The sequence below is a fragment of the Pelophylax lessonae genome (genome assembly GCF_965119305.1).
Source record: "Pelophylax lessonae genome assembly, chromosome: 1".
NCBI lineage: Eukaryota > Metazoa > Chordata > Amphibia > Anura > Ranidae > Pelophylax > Pelophylax lessonae.
The window spans coordinates 229,498,806-229,520,192 of NC_138768.1; the positions used below are offsets into that span (position 1 = coordinate 229,498,806).

A 21,387-nucleotide genomic window follows, 5' to 3' on the forward strand; every position below is an offset into this window, starting at 1 on the left:
CAGCCTGACCGGGTGGGGAGGCGTCCTCTGCAAAAATTCTGCCCAGGGGGTCTGGGCACTAGAAGAGTCCAGACTACTGATTTATGTTCTGGAATTCAGAGCAATCAGACTGTGCTTGGAACATTGGATGGATCATCTTCAGGGATGTCCAGTGTGCATTCAATCAGACAATGCCACGGCTGTGGCTTGTGTCAATCTCCAGGGGGGCACGGGATCTGTCCTAGCGGCTATGGAGGTAGCCGGCATTCCAAGGTGGGCAGAATGTTTCGTTCCATTCCTCTCTGCCGTACACATTCCTGAGGTGGCAAACTGGCAGGCGGATTACCTCAATCGGCAGGCATTGGACCAAGGGGAATGGTCCCTTTATCCGGAGATGTTTCATCAGCTGTGTCTCCGGTGGGGCATCCCCGAGGTGGATCTGTTGGCGCTTCGGCTCAACAGAAAGGTGCAGAGGTTTGTGGCTCGGTCACATACCAGAGGGTCTGGTGGCCCTCTGGTATCAGTATCATCTGATTTATGCCTTCCCTCCTCTCAAGCTTCTGCCAAGATTTCTACATGGGATTGAGGCAGAAGGGTGCGGCTGGTCGCAGACGTTCAATGGAAGCTTCCTCTCAGGGAGGATCTGCTGTCCCAAGGGCCAATCTTCCATCCTGCTTTACAGTCGCTGACTTTGACAGCTTGGTTTTTGAACGCCAGGTGCTAAAGGATACAGATTTGTCTGTGTTGGTGATTCCAACGCTGTTAAGCTAGGAAATCTACTTCTAGGAAGATCTACCATCGTACGTGGAAGACGTACATAGCGTGGTGTGAGTCTCTTGGGGTTCATCCTCGCTCTTTTTCGGTGTCTCAGATCTTGACCTTCCTTCAATGGGGGGTTGAGCAGAAACTGGCCTTAAGTACTATCAAAGGCCAGGTGTCGGCCTTGGTGGTCTTCTTTCAATGACCCTCGGCCACACACTCCCTGATGGGTACTTTTCATCAGGGAGTTTCGGCACTTGGCTCCTCCAGTGTGGTCTTCGTTACCGCCTTGGGACCTCCAATTTGGTGCTCTGTCCTCCAGAAGCCTCCTTTTGAGAATCTTCGAGAGATTCCCCTTCCTACGCTGTCCCAGAAGGTGGCCTTTTTGGTCGCTATCACCTCTGCGCGCAGGGTGTTGGAATTAGCCTGTCGTTCACCTTGGTGGTTCACAGTGATAAGGTGGTTCTTCGCCCCTGTCTGTTGTCCCTTCCAAAGGTTGTCTCTAACTTGAATTTGAATGAAGACATTGTGTTGCCTTCCCTGTGTCCCAGGTCAAAACATCCCAAGGAAATTGCTTTGCATGCCTGGGATGTGGTCCAGGTGATTAGGGTGTACCTGGCAGCTACAGAGTCTTAGGAAGTCACACTCACTATTTTTGCTTCCTCTGTGACCATTCCCAGATGTTACATAGTTAGTGAGGTTGAAAAAAGACATCAGTCCAGTTCAACCTATGGTGTGTGTGTGTGTGTGTGTGTGTGTGTGTTTGCGCTGGTAACCGTACATTGTATACCCCTGTATGTTGTGGTCTTTAAGGTGCCCATCTAAGAGTTTTTTGAAACTATTGATGCTCCTTGCTGATACGACGGTTTGCGGAAGAGAATTCCACATCCTTACTGCTCTTACAGTGAAGAACCCCCTGCGTATTTTAAGGTTAAACCGCCTTTCCTCTAGTTTTAGTGAGTGGCCATGTCTTATTGTATTCCCTTTCTCTGAATAGGTTTTTCCATTACTAGGGTTGCCAGTACAGTATTTGTACATTGATATCATATCCCCCCCCCCTCAATCGTCTCTTCTCCAGAGAGAATAAGTTCAGTGCTTGTAGTCTTTCCTCATAGCTGATGTCCTCCATTCCCCTAATTATTTTTGTTGCCCTTCTCTGGACTTTCTCCAGTTCGAGCACATCCTTCCTGAGGACCGGTGTCCAGAACTGGACAGCATACTCCAGATGTGGCAGGACCAGAGGCTTGTGGGAGAATAATCTCTTTTTCTCTAGCGCTCATTGACAGACTTAGTCCTCGGTGATACACCACCTTCGGGTTATGTTGCCTCCACAGGAGCAGGACTAGACAGGAAATTAAAAAGCTCTGGCCACCCCCTAGGGGCAGTCCCAGAGGGTATATCCTCTCTCTCTCTGCCTCAGCAAATCAGTTATTTTCTGTCTAGTTAGGAGTAAGGACCTAGATACCTTGCTGGGATCTTAGGTCCTGGCAAGAATTTTTTTTCTTAAAGGATTTTTTAGACAGCTTTTTTTCTCCAGTGTTCCTGTGAGATCTTCAAGCAAGAAAGCTGAACTGGGCGACGGGCTGGATGTTGAGATCCGGTGGTCACCCCAGTTCAGCCTACGAGCGCGTGCAGGCCATAGCTCCGCGCTGGGTCGGCCGCTACAAAGTCCCATTAAAGGACTGACCCCGCGAGTTAAACGTCTCGCTGAAACGCCAAAGACCATGAGTCACGGCGTCCGTATCGGTCGACAGCCCTCCCGCCCCGGTGGAGAGGGGTACTGTCAGGAGTTGGTGCCCGCCTGGTTCCGGTATGGTGAGTAGTATGTTCCCCCTTTTCCCCTGACGGGTCTTGTGGTGAACGCGGGCCCCTCTCTGTATGGTAAGATAGAGTCCCTCTCTATCCTATAACATGACACAGATCCTCCTACTTTGAGTGTGATTTTATGTGCAAAAAGCCAGGAGGCTTGGTTTGGGAGCTAACAATCTAATTGTATACATGTTAAAAAGATGTAATCTGTGGCATTCTGGGAATCTTACGGTGATAAGAATAAGCTACCTACCAGTCAGAAGCCACGGACATGTAGACTGCCTTCCTAATCAGATCTCCAGCTATTAGCAGGCCTCCCGAATGGCCATGCGGTCCGCCAGGGCCGGTACCGCCAACCACGCCAAATCCCCATGCAGAGAGAGTGTTGTGTGCCCTGCAGCACACCGCTATTCAGTACAGGCCGCCGCCATTTTTTTTGCTGGATCGCACGAGCCGCCATTTTGGCGTAGCCTCGTGTCTCCAGCATGGGGGCGGCCATGTTTGAGGTGATCCTAACACCTCGTGGAGCTTGGGGAGGCGCCGGAAGGCGTGCAGAGGGGCGGAGCCGCCTCCTTTCTTCCTGGGCAGCCAGCCAAAAGACTTCCTGTTTGTCAAGACAGCGCTGTAACCTGTTGCAGTTTAACTCTGAGCATCAAGTGGTGAGCCTGGGGGTCTATCTCTCTCTCTCTCTCTCTCTCTCTCTCTCTCTCTCGATCGGGATCCCTAGCAGGTAACACTAAGGGGCTTTTTGTGGCGCTGGGGGTCTGAAAAAAAAAAAAAAAAAAAGTTTTTTATTTTTGAATTATATTATCCAGGAAGTGACTGGAATTATCATGGACCCTGCCACACATATTCCCCCACCTGTTTCCCTCGAGGGGGCCACGGGACCCGCCGGTGCACAGAGTGTAGAGTCATTTACAGCAATTTTGGAGTCTATGGTGGCTCGGGTGGAGGCGGCCTGTCAGGGACGGGGGTCAAGGAAGCGACCCCCGCCTACCCCTATACTATCTGACACCTCTGACTCAGATTCAGAGATGGTCACTGCAGTTGCAGGTCCCTCTGCAAGGGCTGTTATCCCAGGTAAAGCCCCCTCAGACAGTGAGGAGGACGCTTCTTCTCCTGCTATAATTCAGGAAGAAGCATTGGTGGACGCACTAGTTGTGGCAGTGCAGGAAACCTTAAAACTTGAGGCTTTACCGGCAGAGGCAACTGAAACAGAGATTCCTTTTGGTACTAATAAGCCCATCAAAACGGTGAAGGTTTTTCCTGTACCCAAATGTTTCGGTAATCAGATTAAAGGAGAATGGGAGCATTCTAAACGTACCTTTTACTATTTCCAAGCGTATTGCTAGACGCTATCCGTTTGAGGAATCCATCATTAAGAAATGGACGGTACCACCAGTGGTGGATCCACCTATTTCCAGGCTGAATAAAGCCACGGTTATCCCAGTGGAGGACACTTCGTCCTTTAAGGATCCGGTGGATCGAAAGATGGAAGCAGAGTCCCGCACCATCTTCTCTCTGATAGGGTCAGCATTTAGACCAGTAATTGTTATTGGTCTAGTTTCCCAGACACTTACGGAATGGGCGAAAATGGTACGCCAAGACCTTAGGGGAAAGGATATTCCCCAGGAGACATCTGATTTGATGGAACAGATTATACAAGGGCTACAGTTTATCTGTGACGCAGCCTTGGACACTACTCCCTTATTAGGGCATGCATCTATGTCAGCGGTGATCCTCAGACGTGTGCTGTGGTTAAAATGCTGGTCAGCTGACCTAGGTTCCAAGAAGACCTTGACAAATCTCCCTTTTCAGGGGAATTGTCTATTTGGGGCCAACCTAGATGAAATCATTAAGGATGCCACTGGGGGCAAGAGCACTTTTTTGCCACAGGCTGCTAAAGCTAAGGGACCTCGCAACAAGCGAGGACCTTTCTTTACCGCCCATAAAGGGCGCCCGGCTGGTACTAGCGGGAAAGGCAAGACTCCTCCAGGAGGGTTCAAGAAGGGCTGGTCGGACAAGCAGAGGACCAACCCAGCCAAACCCGAAGCAAAGGAGTACACAGCCTGAAGGTGCGCCCCCACCCGGTTTCAGGGTGGGGGGACGTTTTCACCGGTATTCAGGACATTAGATCGAGCATCAACCACTACTACCGGTGCGATTCTTCCCTTCCAACATTTAAGTACTACAGGAAGCGGTAGTTACCGTTCCCTGAATAGATCTTTTCCTTTACCTTTTCCTAAGATTAGTCTCTATACCTCACAGGAATCGGATCTGGTTGACCAGATAGGCCAAGTAGCCTCTAGTCGGGTGACTTCGGTCCCTGAGGTTCAACCAGAAAAGATCACCCTTCCTGATAACAATCAGGTATCTGATAAATGTGTGGGAACAGAAAACGACCAGACTTTCTCGGATGGTCGGGGCCAGATACCTCTAGGGACGCCTGGTTCAGATTCTATCAGCGCCAGTGGTCCTAGAAATTCTAGGCTGGCCTCCTCAAGCCGGCCTGGCCGACTTGAACATGCTAGTCACAGACGTTCCGTGGGAACTTCGTCTCAGGGAGTGTCTGTGGTCTCAAGGACCAATTTACCATCATGCTTTACAGTCGCTGGGTTTAATGGCCTGGCCATTGAGACCCAAGTACTGAAGGACAGAGGTTTGTCAGCTTCAGTCATTCCTACCCTTATTAAAGCAAGGAAAGCGACTTCCAGCAAGGTCTATTATCACACATGGAAGACTTATATTGCGTGGTGCGAATCTTTAGGATTTCCTCCACGTACCTATTCGGTGACTCGAATATTGGCCTTTTTGCAAAAAGGGGTTGAGCAGAAGCTAGCCTTGAGCACCATCAAGGGTCAAGTTTCAGCATTAGCAATCTTCTTTCAGAAACCTTTAGCTACCAAGTCATTGGTGCGGAATTTCATCCAGGGGGTGCGGCACCTGGCTCCTCCAGTCCGCGCGCCCTTACCGCCCTGGGATCTTAATTTGGTTTTGTCGGTTCTACAGAAACCTCCCTTTGAAAACATCAGGGAGATTCCCTTGCTTACTTTATCCCAGAAGGTGGCCTTCTTGGTGGCTATTACTTCTGCTCGCAGGGTGTCAGAACTGGCTGCATTATCATGCCAGTCCCCATACCTAGTGATTCATAGGGATAAGGTAGTACTTCATCCTAAGCCATCCTTTCTTCCTAAGGTGGTTTCAGATTTTCATCTGAATGAAGATATTGTACTACCTTCCTTGTGTCCTCAGCCCAAGCATCATCGGGAACATGCGTTGCATTCCTTAGATGTGGTTCGGGCAATCAGGGTATACCTGAAAGCTACGGAATCATTCCGTAAGACGGATTCACTTTTTGTGATCACGGATGGCCCCAGAAAGGGTTTGCCTGCATCTGCCGCGACCATTGCCAAATGGATTAGACAAACGGTGGTACAGGCTTATTCTATTAAGGGTCAGAGTCCTCCGTTCCCCGTTAGGGCGCACTCCACTCGAGCGCTCAGTACTTCCTGGGCCTTTCGCCATCAGGCGTCAGTGGTCCAGGTATGTAAGGCGGCCACCTGGTCGTCGGTACATACCTTTACAAAATTCTATAAAATTGATGTGACGGCATCGGCGGATGCCTCATTTGGCCGCAAGGTTTTGCAGGCCGCAATTTGAGGAGACCGGTGGTCTACCTCGAGGGTTTTTTTCTGTTTGAAGAAAAAAAAAAAAAAAAAATTTTTTTCTCTTTTTTGTTGAGTCTCATTAAGGATGAGCATTGTAAACTTCTAGTTGGCACCGGTTGGGCCTTCTAGATTGGGATTTGATTTCATTTTCCCACCCCTCAGTTGTGATACTGCTCTGGGACGTTCCGAAGGTGGTGTATCACCGAGGACTACGTCTGTCAATGAGCGCTAGAGAAAAATGGATTTTTGTAAGATCTTACCGTAAAATCCTTTTCTCTTAGCTCATTGACAGACGTAGTCCCAGCCCCTCTGTTTTTTGAGTTGGGTTGGGTTAAATCTCTAAAGACTGCTTTTTCACATAACTGATTTGCTGAGGCAGAGAGAGAGAGGATATACCCTCTGGGACTGCCCCTAGGGTGTGGCCAGAGCTTTTTAATTTCCTGTCTAGTCCTGCTCCTGTGGAGGCAACATAACCCGAAGGTGGTGTATCACCGAGGACTACGTCTGTCAATGAGCTAAGAGAAAAGGATTTTACGGTAAGATCTTACAAAAATCCATTTATTTCTGGAGTGAATCCCCTTTTTATACATCACAGTATTCTGTTGGCTTTGCTTGCAGCGGCTTGGCATTGCATGCCACTGCCAAACCTGTTGTATACCAGTACCCCCAGGTCCTTTTTCCATCCTAGACTCATTCAGAGGTTCCCCCCTAGTGAGTAGCTTGGTTTCTGGCACCCAAGTGCATTACTTACATTTTTCAACAATAAACCTCATCTGCCATGTAGTTGCCCACCCCATTATTCTGTTCAGGTCCGCTTGTAAGGTTTCCACATCCTGCCCAGAAGATATTGGCATGCTTAGTTTAGTATCATCCGCAAATACTGAGATTTTACTCAATATCCCCTCCTCTAGATCATTTAGGAATAAATTAAACAGGATTAGCCCCAGGACAGAACCCTGGGGGACCACACTTTCCACACCCACCCAATCTGAGTATTCCCCATTAATCACCACCCTTTGCACTCTCCCCTGGAGCCAGTTCTCTATCCAGGTACTCACCTTATGGTCCATACCTACCTTCCTTAGTTTGAACAGTAAGCGTTTGTCGGGGAACGGTGTCAAAGGCCTTTGCAAAGTCCAGGTACTCCACATCCACAGGCTTAACTTTATCTAGGTGGCAGCTCACTTCATCATAGAAGGTTAATAGATTGGTTTGGCAGGAACGATTTTTCATGAATCCATGCTGATTACTACTAATAATATTTTCATTACTAAAGTCTTGTATGTGGTCCCTTAACATCCCCTCCAAAATCTTGCAGACTACTGATGTTAGGCTGACCGGCCTATAGTTACCCGGGATATATCTCGGCCCCTTTTTAAATATTGGTACCACATTGGCTTTTTTCCAATCAACTGGCAACATACCTGTCTGTAAGCTATCCTTAAAGATCAAGAATAATGGTCTGGCAATCACCTAGCTGAGCTCTTTTAAGAACCCTTGGGTGCAAGCCATCTGGTCCCGGTGATTTATTTATGTTCAGATGGATCAGACAGATGGTGATTCAGGCCTATTCCATCAAGGGTCAGGTTCCTCATTTCCCTGTCAAGGCGCACTCTACTCGGGTGCTCAGTGCCTTCTGGGGCTTCAGTCATCAGGTGTCAGTGACGCAGGTTTGCAAGGTAGACACCCGGTCGTCAGAGCACACTTTCACAAAGTTCTATAAGGTGGATGCGTTGGCATCTGCGGATGCTTCCTTTGGTCGCAAGGTTTTGCAGGCTGCGGTTTAGAAGATCTGGTCCTCTTTGAGGATGTATTTTTTTTTTTTTTTTTTTCAGGTGGGCTCCAGTTGTTTTGGTTGAGCTCATGTTTACCTGTTTGGCTATAGTTTAGCCTTGGGAGTTTATTTTCGCTGTTCCCACCCCTCATGTTAACACTACTTTGGGACGTCCCAATGGTTAAGAAGATCAGGAGCTGTGTCTGTCAATGAACGAAAGAGAAAATGGGATTTTTGACATAACGTAAAATCCATTTCTCTGATCATTGACTGACACAGCACTCACCCTGCTGTGGAGTTGTAATTCTGAGTACCTATAGCAGAGAGAGGGAGTATACTCCCTAGGACTGCCCATAGGCATAGCTAGACTTTTTTTTTTTTTTTCTTCCTAGTGTCTTACTCCTGTAGGGGGCCATATAACCCAATGATTAAAAAGATCAGGAGCTGTGTCCGTCAATGAACATCAGGGAAATTGATTTTTCACATCAAAATTTTTCAAGCCAATTTTTCAGCATACGGTACGGGCAAACTTCATGTCCTTGAAGGAAGGATGAATGGTAAAATGTACCAAGACAGTCTTGATAAACATCTGCTGCCATCTACCAGGATGATGGACAATGATCCCAAACAGAAAGCCAAGGAAACTCTCAATTAGTTTTAAAAGAAAATAAAGATACTAGAATGGCCCAGCCAATCACTTGACTTGAATCCATCATAAAATCAATGGAAAGAACTAAAGATCAGAATTCAAAGAAGAGGCCCACGGAACCTTCAAGATTTGAACACTGTGTGAAAGAATGGGTCAAAATCACACCTGGGGAAAAGCATGCGACGACTTTCTCCATACTGGAGCCATCTTGAAGCTGTCATTATACCATCAAGGGATTTTGTACGAAGAATTACATAAATTTCATTTAGCTTGTTTAATACTTTTTCCCTGTCTTTGTATGTATGGATTGCATGGGCTGTTACCGACGTTGTGAAAATTCCATGTCAATAGCATGACAGACTGGCTTCCAGTCTGGCAGGGAGAAGAGTGTGTAGAGGGGTGAATGGGGAGTGGAGAAAAATGGTGACATGTTCAATACTTATTTTACCCGCTGTATATGCAGCCCCTCCAACCAGCCATGATCCGCTTAAAGCGGTAGTAAACTCTATTTTTTTTTGTTTGTTTTTTTTTAACTTGTACCTACAGGTGAGCTTCCCATTAGCTTTACCTTTTTGAAGTACAATGAATTTCTCCTAAATGTATTCAGTTTAGGAGGTTTCCACATCGGCAATAGCCGATGACGTCATCCAGGCATGTGCAATGATGCTCTGCTTTCAGAGCATACAGAGTGCTGCGCCATGGCTGGGGCTCCTGTGCGCAGGTGCAATTGACATTGTGGCCCAGGCCATGCATACACCCATTGCCCATGAACTTGGATGGTTGACTAGGTGAAGTTAGAAGCACCATTGAGCTGGGAGCGCTGCGCTGGAGGATGCTGTGTGCAGGAAAATCTGCCATAATGTACTAGTATCTGGTGCATACTAGTTCATTATGACTTGAACCTGCAAGGGGCCCAATTTTTTATTTATTTATTTTTTCCACTTTTGTGGCGATTTACTCCCGCTTTAAATTACACAAAGTTGCAGAGACCCAGTGATCACTAGGTTTAAAATAAGGTATGTAATGAAAACTGATTTTATTTAAACCTTTATTAGAACGTTATTAGGAGGGAGATGAATCGGGGAAGGAAAAATATATAAGCAGATTAACCTTCAGCTTTAGGCCTTAACCTTGCTATCACACTGCTATCCAGGGCTGTACACTGCCCAGATCAGGATTTTTCTGAGGCAGGTACCGCCAGATGTTTGTGCTCTGTTGTGGATAGAAAGCCTGTACAAATCAATGGCAGTCTGACACTGTTCATGGCTGTTCACATATAATTACAGATCACAGTGTGATTTACATGTGGTTAGGGACAAAAGAGCAGCCCTGGACCCAAACTGTTTGCAGGGCTGCTCTTCTGTGCCTAACTGCGAGTAATGTATTGACTCCATGTGTGAATACATGCAAACTGCTGTGGGACCTGTCATTTATTTGTACAGGCTAGGCAGTCATTGCTGATCACAAATACTTGGCCGTACCTGATGCAGAAATATGCTGGACAGCAGCGTGAATGAGCCCTAAAGTTTGCTAAAAATTGGAGTAAAGGTTGTGGTTTTCGTTGTGTTTTTTTTTTTTTATGTTTTACATTTACAGTCAATGCTTTAGGACGAGGCATCCAACCCTTTGACCTTTCTGGGCCACATTGGAAAAGGAAGAATTGTCTTTGGACCACACATAAAATATACTAACAATAAGGATAGCTGATGAGCAGAAAAGGTCGGGCAGATCACAAGTTAACTGTCACTGATATAGATAATGTACCTATCTGAGTAATAAAACTTCATTAAAAAAATAATGTATAACTAAGAGGACAACATAAAACTAGTGCAATATTTGACAGCAGTTTTTATAAAACACATCAATATCCGGTTCAATGGATGTAGAAGCAATTCCCAATCCAATCTCATGGTGCTCATCAGAAATTTTGGCTCTAATTTTTCTGATTCCTGTGCTTTATCCTTGAAAATATTTGCTCACAAATATAGGTGCTGCCAAAATCTGATGACATGAATAAGGTGTGATTGTGAAGAGTGGGATATTTTCCTTTGGGAAGATAAAATGTATAAAAGTCCAGCAATGAGACACTCAGATTTTTCTGCAGCTGCATGTGTTCGCTCTGCCTCGATTCGCACTGCTGCAACTGCAAAGTATGACTTTGCCTGTAAATTTGGCCTGCAACGTTCTTCCGACTTGAATGCTATTTAGGAGCCTGTACAAGGGTAAAATCGCACCCAAGTCGGACCAAAGTATTGCAGGAACCTTTTCTAAAGTTGGAGCGATTTTTGTAGTGTCAGTTAATTGGGTTCCCATAGGGAAACATTGAATTTGACATGTCATGCGACTTGGGGTCTCACATCTGATCCCATGTCGCAGCAGTGTGAACTGAGCCTAAATGTAAATTTTATGAAAAATTCCAAAAAGATTTACATTTTTTAGTAAGTTTACAATTTTGTGTTGGGCTGCATTCATGGTCTTTTCTGGCTGCAGGTTGGACACCCCTGTTTTAGGAGTTATGCCTCGTACACACGCAATGATTATCGGCCGACCGATCATCTGACTTTTGTCCAAGTTGTGTTTTGTTGGTTGGAATGTGCCTAGACTGCACACAAATTTTCTCGGCCAACAAAAATCGACTTCAGAAGTAATGTCATGTGCTGGTTTACTTTCCGTGTGTTTTTTCTTCTCTGAGCATGCCCAGTCTTGCTCATCAGATTTTTGTCTGCCGAAATCTGTACTGACTGACGGAAAATCGGCCGTTGTGTTGACGGCACAAAAATTTTATAGCCTGCACACCAGATTTTTTTCGGCCGAAAAGTCGGAGTCGGTTGTCGAAAGCATCATACTAACAAGCCGAAAATCGGCCGATCGGACGTTGGCCGAAAATTCCCGGCCAATAATCGATGCGTGTGTACGAGGCGTTAGACTCTGAGTTTATATTTCAGGCACAACCCTGCTGTGGGAGGACCACCTCCCTACCTTTTGTCAACACATTATGGACTTCTGTTATTGCCTTTTGCTCTGCTTCCTGGTAGGACCATTGCAAGAGATTTGTGGAGTGGATGAGGCAAATGTTGAAAACCCCAAATTAGAGCAGTGTTCATTATACAAAAATAACATGCTGCTTCTTGTGTAATAAACCAATTGTGTAGTGTGCCAAGACCTTTGCAAATTAGGCCAAGATGACATGTAAAGTGACCCATGCACAAACTAATTTATGACTGCAAAGGAAAGAAATAGGGCTGTTTCCAGGCAATAATTGAGTTTTATAGCTTTATTACATAAAAGGACCGTTTTTGAGTCATGGTGGGAAGACCCAGGAAGGGAAGCTAGAAGAGCTAGAACATCTTCATTGCACTGTACAGTAAACCCCCGCTCCATCGCGGTTCATTTTTTGCGGTCCCGGTATATTGCGTCTTTTTTTTTTTTTTTTTGTAATGTTATTTTACTATATAAATCATTAAAAATGAAATATTTTTGTTTTTTTTCCATAGCTCTTGCTATGTCTCTCTGTATCTTTTGTGTTTTAAATGAGTTTCTATTGTTTTAAAAGTGTGTTTAAAGACCTTAAAATGCTTCTACACGTACAGTGACAGTAAAATAAACATGCCTACAATGCATTTTAATAGGGTTTTTCTATTTCGCGGATTTTCACTTTTCGCGGCTGGGTCCAGAACGTAACCCCCGCAATGGAGGGGGGTTTACTGTATATTCATTAAATGCCTGCAAAGTAGAACACTGTATATAGACCCACACTGCGTACATTAGTACATTTTGCATACTGTTTTTGTGATTTGTGCCATGTGCTAGAAAATCAGTGGCTTTTTATGATCTTTTTTAAGTCCATTTTCTTTTTTTGTTTTTCAGGTTGCAATGGTTGAAGTCCAACTGGAAGCAGATCATGTCTACCCCACTGGTCTCCTGATTGCTTTTAGTGCCTGTACTACTATTCTGGTCGCTGTACATTTATTTGCACTGATGATCAGCACCTGCATTCTTCCCAACATTGAAGCAGTGAGCAACGTCCATAATCTGAACTCTGTGAAAGAGTCTCCTCATGAAAAGATGCACCGTCACATCGAACTAGCATGGGCTTTCTCTACAGTCATTGGGACGCTGCTATTCCTGGCTGAAGTTGTCTTGCTTTGCTGGGTGAAGTTTCTTCCAGTGAACAGTCCGAAGTCGGCAGTCAACGATACTTCTTATTCCATCAGTCCTGGCAAGGCAGCAGCTATTGCCTCAACCTCCATCATGGTTCCATTTGGAATAATCTTCATAATATTTGCCATTCATTTCTACAGGTCACTGGTCAGCCACAAAACGGATAGACAGTTCGCGGATTTAGTTGAACTTGCTCGCCTTCAAGACCAATTGGACCACAGAGGGCAATCAATCCAATCCCCTGATCATTATGCATAAATTTCCTTCCCTAAATAAAGGGCTACATTCTCCTGTCTTACAATATTTTTGATACACATGTGAGACGTTTTCTTGAAAGGGCAGTTCCTTTGTACGAAGAATGCACTTTCACTCTAGTCAGGCAAGAGGCAGACATGAGTTAGAGGACTTTCTAGTATCATCCTCCATTTGCAGAGAGGAAAGCAAGTCTTTATCAGTTTGTCTAGGTTACGTCCCTGTCAGAGCAGAATGTAGATCTGTGCAGGGCTTTGCATGACATGTGCTAAAGGATTCTGTCCACACACAAGCTGCTGGAAACATTTTACCCACTGTAAATGTAATGTTTACTGTGAGTAATATGAGTTATGGACCAGTCCAGGTTAGATTATTTTTCGGCAGGTTGGTTGGGTGCACTTGTCACGGTTTATCCTGCAGCATGCTTGTCCTTTGCTGTTTGTGATTTGTCACAAAGAACACTGCAGCCTTACCCGGGGTATAGGGTGGGTGTTAGATTGCTTTGCTTGTCACAGAAGTGTTGCATGTTGTGAGGTGACAGGAATGTATTGTAATGCATGCAACTATTACCTATGTGTGAGCCACTGGAATGCTTTGAATGCTTAACAGAGTATATATATATATATATATCTATCTTTTTATAGTTGACCTTGATCAACTTTTTTTAACATTTGCCAATCACGCGTTTCAAAGTTAGTCTTTGTTCTGAGTAAGTTTACCATACCGCTTAAAGTGCCTCCAATGTATCTTTGGTGATGCATTGTATGTATGTCTGATCTGCAAAATGTTGTATGCACATTGTATTCTGCACTGAATATGAATGGACATCCCTTGAACCTTTCCATTGCTAGAATAAGCAGTGGACTGTCGGATCTCCTGTGTGGAGATGTCAATTTTCAAGAGGATTTTCTTAAAAACCTGAAATCCATTCTGTTGGAGCCCCAGTGAGTAGTAATAAAGGTGATCTCCCCTGCAAGTAACTGTTCTGAGAGAAATGTAGAAGCTTCTTAAATTGACTGGCTTGTCATAGACTTTTAACACTTTGGGGTTGATTTTCTAAAACTGAAGAATGCAGAATCTGGTGTAGCGCTGCAAAGAAACCAATTGGCTTTTAATTTAAGCCTGTTAATTTAACCACTTCAGCTCTGGAAGATTTTACTCCCTTCATGACCAGGGCATTTTTATTTTTGGTGTTTAGCACTGTGCTACTTTAACGGGTAATGCCCTCATGCAATACTGTATGCAGGGGGTTGTGATTGTTCTGGGTATCGTGTGATGGCTATGGGCTAATCACAGCATAGGCAACACATGTTATGAATTAATTCATTCATAAACCGCTTTTACTACCTTAATGACCAGGCCAGTTTTTGCGATACTGCACTGCGTTACTTCAACTGACAATTGCACGGTCGTGCGATGCTGTACCCAAATCAAATGTATGTCCTTTTTAACCACAAATAGAGCTTTCTTTTGGTGGTATTTGATCACCTCTGCGGTTTATATTTTTTGCACTATAAACAAAAAGAGCGACAATTTTGAAAAAATACAATATTTTTTACTTTCTGCTATAAAACAGCCACTAAAAAAATGTAAAAAAAATCTAATTTTTTCATCAATTTAGACTAATATGTATTTTGCTACTATTTTTGGTTAAAAAAAAAAAATCTGAATAAGTGTATATTGAATTGCGCAAAAGTTATAGCGTTTAAAAATGATGCAATATTTTTATACCCCCCCCCCTCCTTCTTTTTTTTTTTTTTTTTTTTTTTTTTTTTAACTAGTAATGGCAATCGCTGTTTTTTTAGTGGGACTATGACACTGCGGTGCACAAATCGGACATCTGACACTTTTTGGGGACCAATGACATTAAAGTGATCAGTGCTAAAAAAAAAAAAATATGCACGGTCACTGCACTAATGACACTGGCAGGGAAAGGGTTAACATCAGGGGCAATCATAGGGTAAGTGTGTCCTTGGGGATGCTTGCTAACTTTGTGGGAGATGAACTCACTAGATGAACACAGAGATCTGTGTTCCTGCTTAGCAGGAACACAAGATCACGGTGTTGATAGATGATCGCGTATGGCCGGTCTGCCGGACCCATTAATTTACATCCCCACTAGCCAATCACGGCGAGATCCTGCTTTCGGCAACCCGATCGCACTCTCTAGTGGCTATTGAACAAAATGATGTACAGGTACTTTGATTCGCACAATAGAACCACACTGCTGCAGTAAAAACACAGGCGATCGGCAAGTGGTTAACCACCACCATCTAGCGAATGCCATAAGTAGCCTGCATGTATGAGTCCAGTGTCAATTGAATAATATAGTTCAGCAAGGGTGGGTAACTGAATCCTAAAAGGACCTTGCTGCTCTCAATACACCAGCAGGTACCAGAAACTGAGAGGGAGAGCACAGGCTCATAGTGTAAAGGTAACTGCAGTATGAGCCTGTACTTGCTCTTTTCTGTTTGATTGGTTTCTATGCAGAGCTGCACCCTCCAGTTTTAGTAAATCAAACCCCTTGAGTCACAGACCTAAAAGAGACAAGCTGCCAGTGAAACCAGAACTCCCATTCTACCAATGTGTTCTGGCTCTATGAATCCGAATTAAAACGGCTGGTTTCTTGTGACAACCAGGAATTTCATATTTTCAGAAATGGGGGCCTGCATATTTCTTAAACTTATTTTATACCTTGTAAAATCTGGTATAGCACCATGATCATTACATATGGTGGTTCTGTATTGGAACATTACCTTTTCACTTCTGTATGCTGCTGTATAGGTGGTGGAGGATCCCTCCATGTTACACTTGCAGAGCTTGGTCAGATTGGTATTTTTATTTTTTTAAGGACCTCTTTTTTGAAATGAGCCCCTTTATCTAGAAAGGCTACACTTCTTTCTGAAGAATCTGTAAGTGGGACAAATTTAGGGTCTCCAGATTTGTTACAGATATTTCCTTGATAGAAATCTAGCTATAAACGATCATGTGGTTGTTAAACATTGCCACTGTGTGTTCTATGTTCACTACTGGCTGTGTGTGTTTTCACATACGAAGGGAAAGTATTGCACAAATGCAGACCTGAACATTTGTGTGCTGTCCTCCGTGCCTGCGCTTTTTACTGATCTTTAATAAGATATTCCGTGAAGCCAAGCTTTTTTATATTTTTTGTATTACAAAATTAAGTTTCAAGCAGTTTTTAAAAAAAAAATAAGAACCAAGGTCTCGTTTTATAAAGTAATTGGGACTCTTGGTGTAATGTAACTATTAGAGCTACAATTGGCTTATGGCATGCAGCTATTCATTTTATTATGTTAAGAAATAAACCCCATAGTTCCTCCCTATGTCTGTTTTTCAAAAGATTTCATATAATCCAACCACTTACATGACTGAGAAATTTACATGTTCTATTAGAAGCACTTTGTACCTCAAAATTAGATCCCAATAGTGCAATGCAAAAAAGGAATGTATTGGAACCAGCAATAGATACTGCAAGTCACTCATGCCAACATATTTGATAACACAGCAGTGTTCCATACCGTGTGTGTGTATATGTATGTGGTATATATATATATATATATATATACTTTCAGAATATACTGTGTTTTGGTTGTATTTTAGTTGACTAAAATTGTGTTAATTTCGTTGGTGAAAATATTTTCGTCAACTAAATGAACACCGGGTCAGAGCCGGTTCACACTACCACGACCAGAAAGTCGCCCCATGACTTGTTTAGCCCCCGTTCACATGCACGCGACGCTACTTTGCACAGTGACCCATGAGGTCGCGGTGCGAGCAGCGCGCCGCGACCTTGGAGCGGCCGCCACGGACTTCATAACATTGAAGTCTATGGCGGTCGCCTCCGGGTCGCCCCAAAGAAGCTCCGGACCCTTTTTCTAAGTCGGAGCGACTTGTGTCGCTCCTATTAGAACGGGTCCGCAGCTTCCCTATGGAAGGCGACCTGTGAGGCGACCAGGTCGCCTCACAGGTCGCCTTAGTGTGAACGGGGGCTGAGAGACTTGTTTAGAGACTTGTGCACTACTTTGAAGAGACAGGCGACTTTGTCTGTGGGGAATGCCTGGCTAATCTCTTTCTTCTTCCTGGAAAGTCTGATAACAAGTCACTTCAATTAAGATAAGGAGGCGACTCCCATTGAAGTATATGGGACAGTCGGAACACAGGTCGCCTCAAAGTAGTACAGGACCCTTTTCTGAAGTCGGAGCGACTTCAGTAGTGCCAATTAAGACAGGACTGATTGATTAACATTGCTTTTGTTATGTCAAGCGACCTGAGGCTACACAAGTCGCCTCACAAGTCATGCTAGTGTGAATGGGCTCTTATTCTCTAGGCCAGGTACTCCCAAACTATGGCCCTGCACCTGTTGCAGAACTACACATCCCATGAGGCATTGTAAAACTGACATTCACATACATGACTAGGCATGATGGGAATTGTAGTTCCTGAACAACTGGAGGGCTGTAGTTTGGGAATCCCTGCTCTAGGCAATTGTGTAATTAGGAGCTGAATTCTGTCCTCAAAATATAAATGGTGGGAATTGGGTATTGTTGCAGATTATGAGAAGGGCAGCAGGGTCAGCTTTTAGTTCAACAAAAAAAAGTTCTGATAAGTTCCTGGACTGCTCCTAACAAGGGTCAGTCTAGTCACAAATTGTACTGCACCCAAGTCCTAGGTCTGGCCACTTGCCATCGTGAGGGTTTCTCTTGCTCTCCTTGTTTTGTTACAGAGCTTGCAGCAGGAGAACTGCCATTAGGATTGTCAGGATGACATCCTCCATCCAGCAATCCATAATGATATTGCCACAAGCCAATTGGTGATTGAGCAATTTACTCCTCATTAGAACATCAGTTTTGGGTGGACTGACCTTTTAAAAGGAAACATTTCTTCATGTTGAGAGATGGTTATTGCCCTGTAATACACCATGAATAATGGTCTTAGTAAAACATGCAAAGGTCTATATTATATAGGTGTATATAGTCTATATTTTGTGTATGATTAAGGTTTGTAATAATTAAATCTTAAGGTGTGAACTGTGATGTGCATTAAATACTGCAAGACTCCCAGCAATAATATGCTATTTTCATATAAGCTGCATTTAGGATGTTTTTGTTTCTGCTGTAATTGTGAAACAAATGCTCAGAAAAAAGGGAACAGTGATACACATTTGTACCTTCAGCACACAGGTTTATCATGTTTTAATGGACAACTTATATATTTTTCTTCTTTTATTCTAACCTGGAACAGGATACAGTATTTACAAAGCGCACATGATGATGCAAAGGTTATTTCCTGTAAACTTGAGTTCAAGCACTGTAAGAAATGGAAAAAAAACAAAAAAGAAACCTTTTGCAGAATGTATTTCTAGCACTTAATGGTTATTCAGACTGTGGAGCGTTTTTTTTTTTTTTTATTATTTTAATAAAGGGAGGTTAGCTGAAACGTATGGAATTGGTATGTCTGTTTTGTGTGTGTTTTTATTTTGCGCTATGGCTTTGGCACAAGAGAGGATAAATCGGCGCTGAACAGCACTAATACTGTAAGTCAGATGCCTAAAGCCCCGTACACACGCACAGATTGTTGGCCGTAAATTGTCAGCCAACGTCCGATCGGCCGATTGTAGGCTTGTTAGTATGATGCTTCCGACAACCAACTGCAAATTTTCAGCCGAAAAAAATCTGGTGTGCATGCTATAAAATTTTTGTTGGCCAACAACAGAACGGCCGATGATTCCTCAGTCAGGACAGATTTCGGCAGACAAAAATCAGATGAGCAAGACTGGGCATGCTCAGAGAAGAAAAAACACACGGAAAGTAAACCAGCACATGACATCACTTCTGAAGTTGGTTTTTGTTGGCCAACAAAAGTCCAGTGCAAGTCTAGAGCACATTTCAACCAACAAACAACACTGGACAAAAGACGGCCGATCGGTCGGCCAACAATCTGTGCGTGTGTACGAGGCTTTAGGCCCCTTTCACACGGGCGCACTGCCCGACAGTCCGTTCTGCTCAGCGGGGGATCGATCCCTGCTGAGCAGGTGGATGACTGCTCCGTCCCTGCTCTGTGTGCAGAGACGGAGCTGTCAGATCCCCGCTGTCCTTTATAGGGGAGATCGGATAAGAACAGACCACCTGTCCGTTCGCATCCGATCCTCCAGACGGATGGAAAATTAGGGTTTCCATGCGTCTGGATTTCACTGATCGCATAGCAGCGGGTGTTAGCGGAGATGTCTCCGCTGACACCCGCTGCCCCATAGGGATGCATGGAGCATCCAATCAGGTTCGCCTGAAAAACTGACAGGTGGATCAGATCAGGTTGCCTGTGTGAAAGGGGCCTAATATGCTAAAACTTACAGTAGTCAAGCTTTAGTGTGTTCAAGTAGTACCACGGCAAGTACATTTTCCCTCCTTTTTTAAATTGTTTATCAATGTATACATAGAAATAACTGCCTCTGTCTTCAAATGACCTCAATTTCTCAGTGAGTTAATACACAAACTCTTGCCCTCAAAATTGGGGAATGGGTCATTTTGGTCTCTAACATTTGGGAATCCCCTACAGCTCAGGCATTCTTTATGGAATCTGGAGGGAAAACTATTTTGCTGGAATCTAGTAAGAAAAAAAAATTGCATTTCCTACAGTCTTGTATGTTTACGGTGGTAGTAAAGCCTAAATGGTTTTGTTTTTTTAATCTTCATGCATCCCCACAAACACTTGCCTGGCTTCAGCACCACGTTGGATACTGTTCTGGTGGGAGAGCAAGAGCTTCCCCTAGCACTCACAATACAGAGTGGGATCAGTTGTCTAAAGGGTTTATTTACTAAAACTGGCTTGCAGCTGTGCTTGGTAGCTAATCAGCTTCAAGATTTTATTGCCAAAGCTTAATTGAACAAGCTGAAGTTATAAAACTGATTGGCTACCAAGCACAGCTGCACCAGATTCTGATTTGGATCAGTTTTCGTAAATCAACTCCTAGGCCCCTTTCACACGGGCTTTCTGATCCGAACCGCCTGTCAGTTTTTTAGGCGGACCCGATCGGATACTTCATGCAGCCCTATGGAGCAGCGGATGTCAGCAGAGACATCTCCGCTGACACCCGCCTTCGATCCGATCCTGTCTGTGAAATCCGGACAGATGGAAACCCTATTTTCCATCCATCTGGAGGTGGTCCGTTCTCATCCGATCTCCCATAGAGGAGAGCAGGGCTCTGACAGCTCAGTCTCTGCACACACAGCGGAGACGGAGCTGTAATCCGCCTGCTCAGTGGGAATTGGCAGATCGATCCCCGCTGAGCAAAATGGACTCCGTCGGGCACACCGCCCATGTGAAAGGAGCCCTAGTAACAGCAGAGCCCTGAAGATTTCACCAGGCATGCAGAACTTGTAAATTGTGGGGCAGGGCTTAAACAGCTGGATTCTCCTCTGTATAGCAGGAGCACTGACCCCCCCCGGAAAGCCTGCCATATTTACAGACCGTGGCTCTGGCTATTTGTGCACTGCTTTCACAAGTCCCCATAATTTAAAGTTAACACACACACACACACACGAAATGATGTCAAGACTCTTAAAATATTACTAAACCCACAGTAGTAAAATCAGTCTGTATATGCAGCGAAGCATGCTTGTTATACTCACTGTGGAACCTAAGGGGTTAATCATCTGCATTGTGTACAAAGGGTGTTTAATCCAGTCTCCACTGATCCGCCCCTTCTTTTACTGTCCCCAACCCATCTCCCTATAGAACACAGGCTAGGGGACACTGCACATGCTCAGTTTGGTGTGTATTGCTAGAAAGTTTTTATTCTTGGGAGGGTGCGTGTGATTGTCTACACAGTGCTGACTGGCCTGTGCTAGAGGGTTTAAGATCCTGCAACCTAATAGGATTGTCAGAGCAGAATGAAAACTCCTCCTATAACTTCAACCAGCCACTGATTGAAGTCACAAGACTGCTATATACTGCTGTTGTGAAATAGGTATTTAGCAGTTTATATTTACTAAAACTATTTCATTTCCATGTATTGTGGGAGACCAGATATAGTAAATGCAGGGTCCTGGGTTTAGTAACACTTTACCTGTATATATTGACTAAGCACAACTCTTTCTGTGTCCCTGCTAATGCGCATTATCAAGCCTTGCTTTGTGGAAATTATTAAGTGGTTCACAAAAAGCCAGAGCTGCAGCATGTAAACATTGCTTGCACATGGGTTACCCAAGCAGTGTATCTGCATAGTAGATTGGCATTTTACCCCTTTAGAACAATACGGGAGAAAGGGGACCGGTTTTTTTTTTTATTATTTTAAATTTATGCAAATCCTGCTGGATGAA

The 21,387-nt window shown here is 44.3% G+C and overlaps 1 protein-coding gene across 1 annotated transcript in view; it reads left to right on the forward strand.

Moving 5' to 3' along the window:
• LOC309568952 (calcium release-activated calcium channel protein 1-like) overlaps positions 1-13,102 on the forward strand; it is a 57,945-nt gene extending 44,843 nt beyond the window's left edge. The window contains exon 2 of the mRNA XM_082274717.1: positions 12,506-13,102. Coding sequence (XP_082130843.1) covers positions 12,506-13,057 — 552 coding nt within the window. The 3' untranslated portion in view covers positions 13,058-13,102. The remainder of the gene's footprint in view (positions 1-12,505) is intronic.
• Positions 13,103-21,387: the final 8,285 nt, after the last annotated feature.